General features: G+C 45.7%; 2 protein-coding genes across 3 annotated transcripts in view; one reads left to right on the plus strand and one right to left on the minus strand.

Moving 5' to 3' along the window:
- Positions 1–6,978, plus strand: part of LOC105567749 — a 21,343-nt gene that overhangs the window by 4,916 nt on the left and 9,449 nt on the right. The window lies entirely within an intron of this gene.
- Positions 44–6,331, minus strand: LOC105567748. The gene has a single exon (XM_012022860.1). It carries the CDS (start codon positions 4,722–4,724, stop codon positions 3,963–3,965), a length of 762 nt encoding a protein of 253 aa, XP_011878250.1. The 5' UTR covers positions 4,725–6,331; the 3' UTR covers positions 44–3,962.

Raw genomic sequence — 6,978 nt, forward strand, 5'->3', positions numbered from 1 at the left:
AGAATTCGCTTTACGAGAAGAACTTTGACCGACAAACTCAAAGAGCCACGGATTGTCTTATCGCTTCTCGCTTCTGATCTGCGTAAAAATTTGAGGAGCGAAAGTGGACAAGTCCGATAGACGAGATGGAATTCGAAAACGACACCGTGGAATTGGCTTTACGAGAAAAACTTGGACCGATATCTCGAATAGTCGCGAATTGTCTTATCATTTCTCGCTTCTGATCTGCGTAAAAATTTCAGGAGCGAAAGCGGACAAGTCCGAGATGGAATTTGAAAACGATCGTAGAACGGGCTTCGCAAATTCTGGATACTCCCCTACTACCGTCCAACTTACAGTCTGCGTTAACACGAGAATATAAAGGATGTGGTATTCATCTCAACCGGCGCGATCGAACATCTTCAAGTGATCACCTCGCACATCTCGACAGACGCAAAGGAAAAATACTGAAAGTTCGCCCAGCCAGTCTTTAATCGCACCCCTCTCCCGCCCCGTTACGGGGAATTAATCGCCGAACAATAGCGCTCGATCTCGTTATCTCGCAAACGCATCGCGCTCCTGCGAGAATGCAATTTAGCTAGAAAGCTACCAGCTTATTTATCACTCTCTGACGTACGAGTCGTTCGCAAAGGCGATCGCGAGTCGCAAATGGGAAGAAAGGGCTACTTGACTAAGGGCCAGTTTTACAAACGTTAGCTGCTAACCTCAAGCTCGTATCAGACTACGGATTGAGATTAGATAAAAATTTCGCCAATCAGAGTGAAGTTTACTAAATCTAAAGTTTAGTGACTTTTGCTCTAATTGATCTAATTTCGATCTAATCTCAATACTTAGTCCGTAGTCTGATACGGGCGTCAGGTTAATTGATTCTCTGTCTCTTCTTAGATAATAAGATAGAAAACCAACGTTCGTGAAACTGGCCCTAACGACAAACGAAGGACGGTTCCGCGTGAATCTCGTCTCGACGAGAGAGCCACGAGCTCTCGCGTTGTAGTAATCGCAGTGGAGGGAAAAGGGGGGAAAAAACCGCACGCGTCCCGACATAGAATGAAATTGTATCTTACTTTCGCGACCGTGCGAAGGAAACTCCGTGCGGCACGCTCGGAGGAAAGCCGCCGCCGCGCGGGCGAGACCGGCGTTTTATGGCTGTTACGGCGATGTGATCGCGGGCTTCCGCTCGCCTATTAATTCGCTAATTAGCGCGGGTCTATACGCGGTGTCGAAGATCTCTCGCGCGATATAATTAGCTCGGTCAATTAACGCGTGGCCTTAAACTTTCACGTAGTCTCGCCGCCGGGTACGGCCCCCGCGACACGTATACGGTAATTTAGCGCAATTTAGCATGTTCGCGTCTTTTTCTCTTATTACGGCGATTACAGTACAAACTGGGACTCGCGGGGAACCTGGAGATTTTCTCCTTTTTTCTCTCTCTCTCTCTATTTTAATCTTGCGAGCCAACGACTTTCTTCATTTGGCGCATATGTATATGCATACGAAAATTTTCACCCGCGTGCTTTATTTTTATATCCTCGTCGCGGGTGAATTGAAGTAGGGCGGTTTTAAGCGCAGGAGAGACCGCGTTCATTAACATCTATTTAATTGCCGCGCTAGGAAAAGAGCGAGCGTGTCCATTGCACGGACGTTTGACATAGTAATGTTGGAAGAAGCGAGCGCGCGGCGCATGCAAATGCGCTGGATAAGACCCGTTCGCATAGGCGAGCCACGCGGAATGATTTTAGTGAACACGGGCGATAAATATATCCCCCCATGGCACGGATCCCGGAGGAAGAGAGAAAGAGAGAGGAACAGGGACTTCGGTTCTCGTGGCTCTCCGAATCGAGTCGCTCCTGAGAGGGAAAGAGGGGAACGGAATGTCTCTCGCGCCTCTTTGCTCTCACGAGCGATGTTTTGACGATGTCTTTGACATCCTACGCGAACAACAGCAACATTGCACACGCCGAGAATATCTCCTCGCATTCGCGTTTCCTGCATTCTACAGCTGTACACGCCGAGTTTCCTTAATTCCCCCGTACTTTTATTACCCGCCGACGAGCAATGTAGCTCTCCGCATGTAATTAGGACGTGCAGAATCGAAATATGAACATCAAACTGTGACTCTCTGAAATGCGAAACAATCGCAAAAGTATAAGGGCAACGCGAGTAGTTAGAGTGCTGTGTTTAATCCGATATTCAAGTAGCTACATCGATGTGTGCTGGTAAATCAGGCGGACGTCTCGAATCAATTTCGAGTCCTCTTCATATTTGTATACTTGGAAGAATGGTTAGTCTTAAAAAAAAAAAGATATTTTGTTCGAAAAACATTTGCGAGAAAGTCCAGAGATGTGAACGAGCGCTCTAACAGGGGCGGATATTAAAATAATATTGTAAATCGCAGGAAAAAAGAAGTTCTCGCAAATCGCGAGACTATAATCTCTTTCCGTGCCGCGGGATTCGGGAATGCCGAGGATTACTGTCGTTCATAAATAGAATTATCTTCCTCGCGGCAGTCGCCCCATGTGTGACCGCCGTCCATTTACTGAAATATCTCGGTAACCGCTGAAATCCAACGCGTCTGGTCTCGGGCTGCAGTTTACATTCGGGGGTGCCGAACAAAGTGCTGGATCTCTCGATTCCCCGGATTTCGCACGACGGTCAGAATTGATCTCGGCGAAAAGTTTCGCGTCTTTTCTTTCATTTGGCCAACCGAAGTTGAATCGATCAGTTCGAAGCTTTGTAACAGTTTTAGGGATAGACGATGCGATTTGTGGTGGGAACTTTCATTCACGACCGATCTGAATGCGTCGTAATTTTACACACGTCCGTGTCTACGGGCAGAAATTTTCCAGCTACGAGCTTCGTATGGGTCGCCAGGAATAGTTTACGACCGATATCCTATCTATCGATCACACTGTGCTCTTAAGAAACGCCGTTGCTAGCTTTATTCGTGTCTAAATATAAATCGACTCTCTGTTTAGCCTCTCGTCGCTATTTCCTACATTGATTTCGTTACGCGGGACGCTAGGACGCGTCAATGTCTAGGTGAGTCGATTTATTACGATTCTTATTTCTTGTTCTGGTCGAATCTTTGAGATCATCTCGGTCCGATACACCGAGAATACAAGGCGGGCGGCGTTAACTTAGCACACAAACGGCTTTATGATGATAATTATTATTATTTAATCATCATTAATGTTTTAATAATATGTTGTATAACAATAATTATTGTTGTTAATAAACGCGGCGAATTATGTCGAGATGTCGACTGGACTTCGTCGGATTTCAGAAAGTCAGGGTAACAATGAAAGTTGAACAGTTTTAACAATAAGGTATATTTAATAATAGTCTCATAATTTAATACATAAATAATTTTCTGTTTACAAATCTGTTTACAAGGAGTGTGTAATTTAATAGAAGAAGTAGGAACGAAAAGTGGTATTCGCGCAATGATTAATATGTTAGTCGTACGCTATATTAGTCTTGTATTAGCATAAATAATGTATTAGCACATAGCGTTAAATATAGTCGTCAAGTCCTACTTTTCGTTACGGAGCCTGAACGTCCCGTAGAGAAAACGACACGAAAAATAATTCTCTCGGACGATCTATTTCACAAAACGACGTGGTCTCTATAGGATAGCGACGTTTTACAATGCGCCACGCATTCAGAGATACGCTCTTCTAAAACGACAAATAAAAAATATCACAGGAACTAAATAATACCCGTAGGATTAATAACAAAATCTAAGTAACTACCGTTTGTACTTTCGGCCCTGTCGACTTTTCGAGATGCGACCAGTCCCGAGTGCGTTGCGGACAGGCAAAATTTCTGATTAAAATAAGAAACGACTGGCAGTTTGTGCGATTGAGAAAGAGGAACTTTCGACGGAATTACGTGCGGCCAGCTGATGCCGATCGTTAATTTTTCTACGTGGCCAGCGCGACGTGAAGAAACTCCCGGTTACGTCACCCGACACTGGTGGCCGAGGTTGTTCTCGGCACACTTCTCGCCGCGGGACGACCGCGGGAATTGACGATCAACGAGGAATCGCCGAAGCGTTTCGTTACGCATTGACCGTCGCTTTGGATCTTCGTGATGATCTTCGTAACGGTTGGATGCCGAAAGGATTTCCGCAGTGTTTCCTCGTTGCGCTTCCCGTACTTCCCCCGGCTCTTCTCCCTCGCGTCGTTCAAGACGTTGTCCAGATCCTCCCGACTCAACGTCCCGCGGTCGCCTCCGCATTCCGGTACCTTGCCGATAGTCTCCTTACATGGACTGATGAAGCTTCGCACGTAAGTCTCCCCGTCTCTTGGCTCCTTCGCGGGCCTCTTCGGGTCTGTCTCGGGACCCGAGTCGAAGATCACCCTACCACCTTCACCCACGAATTTCACCTTTCCTTTAGAGGAGCCCGGCCCGAGGAGGACCTGTCCGCCGTCGCCGGTGTACTCGATGTTGCCCACGTTGTGGCTGACGCGCAGCCTGCAGCCGTCGCCGATTACGTGGACGCTGCCGGAGTTGTTGGACAGGACGATTTGGCAGCCGTCGCCCGTGATCTCCAGCGCATGGTGATTCGAGTGCATCTCGACGACGAGCCCGTCGCCGTGGAACCGCCTGACACCGTCGTCGCCCACGTCGGAAGAGCGCTTGCAATGCCGCATGGAACTGCTCGTACTCTGCCGTTCCTTCCTCCGCGAGTCCGGTTGCCCGTCGATGCGGGAGATCGTCATTGATACCTCAAGTTCTCGCCTCCCTTCGTCGATAGAGAAAACTACTCCACCCGGCGGGCGCAATTATTTAATGATAATTTGTCGCACAAGTAATCGAGTTTTATCGTGGAGTTCTCCTCTTCTCGATAGACCCTTTTACTTCTCTGTCCCTCGCCACTGGAATACTGGGTAATATTCTGCTTTCAGAGGCGATCGCCAGGAAGAAAGTGCGTTCGCGCAGAGATAAGAGAACGAGTTATTTACGTTAAGGCGCGCAGCGTGTCACGACTCCGGTCCCTGCGTCGTGGTCGCGTAATAACGAATGCGTACAGTCGATTCGCGCGGCGGTGGGCTCGCGTGACGACGGGTTCTTCACCGAGCACAATCGGCCCCCGCGGTTATCATCGCTCCTCGGGGGACTTCCCGCGAGGCCTTCCGCAGCGGCGAGCGCTCGCCGTTCATTGATACCAGAGTCGTAGCTAGGAATTACAGCGCCTGCGACGAGCTACTACGTTTATTTATCGCAGATAATTGGAGTACGTTGCGATACATCGAACACGCTTCCTCCGTACACGTTATCTCGATAATTAATATGTCTCGTAACTTGCTCGAGCACCCTTGCCGTGTGTACGAGAGGAGCTGGAATTTTTCCATGTGGCCTTAAATTTTATCCTGTTTCGCGTCTAATTATGTCTATTAAAATCGATGCTGGGGACATTGTTAAGGTAATTGCTAGCAGTCTGTAATTACGTATAATTAGCTGCGATTATCTCTCGAATTCTTAGCATCGTATGCATTTGAATTTCAAATTAAAATTCCATTAAGGTACTTAGACTGACAATTAACCGTGAGATGTAATTTTAACATACAATTTTTCTGCCAATTTTCCTATTATTCGCCCTCAATTTATACGCTCCGCGTATTTTTTTACGTGTCGTCTTAAGTCATTATCTTCTCCTTTGTAAGACATGGATTGTTCTTTTTTCTCATGCGACATATATGTTATTCTATTTTAGTTTAGTTAGGAACTTAACATCGTTCTTGAAATTGATTTCTCGAAATTGTCAGTGAAAGGTCAATTTCGAATCGGTAGCTATAAGCATTGGACAAGACAAAGACATCCCGCGTGGCTGAACGTGCACGCTGTTGCTCTTACGCCGGAAACGTGCAAAGCAAATATAGCATTGGCAGGAAAGATTTGGAATTAAAAAGGATCGTGTTTGCCGCAGCCTAGTTACGGCTCTGTTCGCCTCACCTTTTCTTCTCTCTCTCTAATTCGGCACGTCGTTCTCTCGCCGTCATTCATCACGGCCGAGCGAAGGACAAAACGGTTTGCCGACTCGAAGCGTCTGAAAAGGGGCTTTACAACAGCGTTTCTTAATATAATCGTCATCCTCAGGCTCTCAAAGTGTTGGGGGATTAAATTGCAATCCTGCTTAGCTTCTACAAGCTTCTTTATTAATTTTTGTTTCCTTTATTTTGTTCTTCATTTCTAAATCACTATATGTAAATTTCATTTCTTTAAAATATTTCTGTCTAATTGCATACAGAATGTCCCTGTCTTGTGCCTTTTGATAAAAATGATATTAGGTACATCACATTCAGACCCGGTTTCACCAACGTCGCTTAACTTCAAGCTTAGCTTAATTCATTCTTTGTCTCTTTCCAACTGTTACTCTAGAAAGAGTCAAACGTGAATTAAACTAGGATTAAAGTTAAGCAACGTTTGGTGAAACCGGGCCTTAGAAAAATATGAAAAATTGAAACATTGTCTTAATACTTTCATCTCGTCTGGTGTCCGTTGAAATTAGATATTTCCTTTGAAGAATTACAATTCCTCGAGTGAAAGCGAGAGTGATGCAAATATTTTCGGGACACGGATGTGCGCGTATTGCGGTTTTCACCGTGCAATCGAGGAGAAATGCCAAAATGTGGTTGCCTAAGATTAAAACAGAAAGTGTACTTGGAGCGAACGTGAAATACACTGTTCTCCGGCTTGAGTTTTAACAACGGCGGGCCTTGTAACAATGATAGGCCGAAAATCGATCGTCGATATGTATCTTATCGGGCCGAGCCTCAAACTGTAAAGAGGTAACTACGAAATCGTAGACTTTATTTACTGAATTCTCAGAGTTACCGTGAAATGTTAGAAGAGAAATGATATCACTTCTGTCTTGTCCCTTCAAATCGAATCAAATCTTCTTCTTTTTATGTTGTTAAAGAGAAGTCTATGCTTGGTGAATGTTGGTATGTTTCTAAAGAATTTTGCAAATTC

Source organism: Vollenhovia emeryi, unplaced genomic scaffold (assembly GCF_000949405.1).
Source record: "Vollenhovia emeryi isolate VEMERY1.0 unplaced genomic scaffold, V.emery_V1.0 DF939135.1, whole genome shotgun sequence".
In the NCBI taxonomy this organism is placed as follows: Eukaryota; Metazoa; Arthropoda; class Insecta; order Hymenoptera; family Formicidae; genus Vollenhovia; species Vollenhovia emeryi.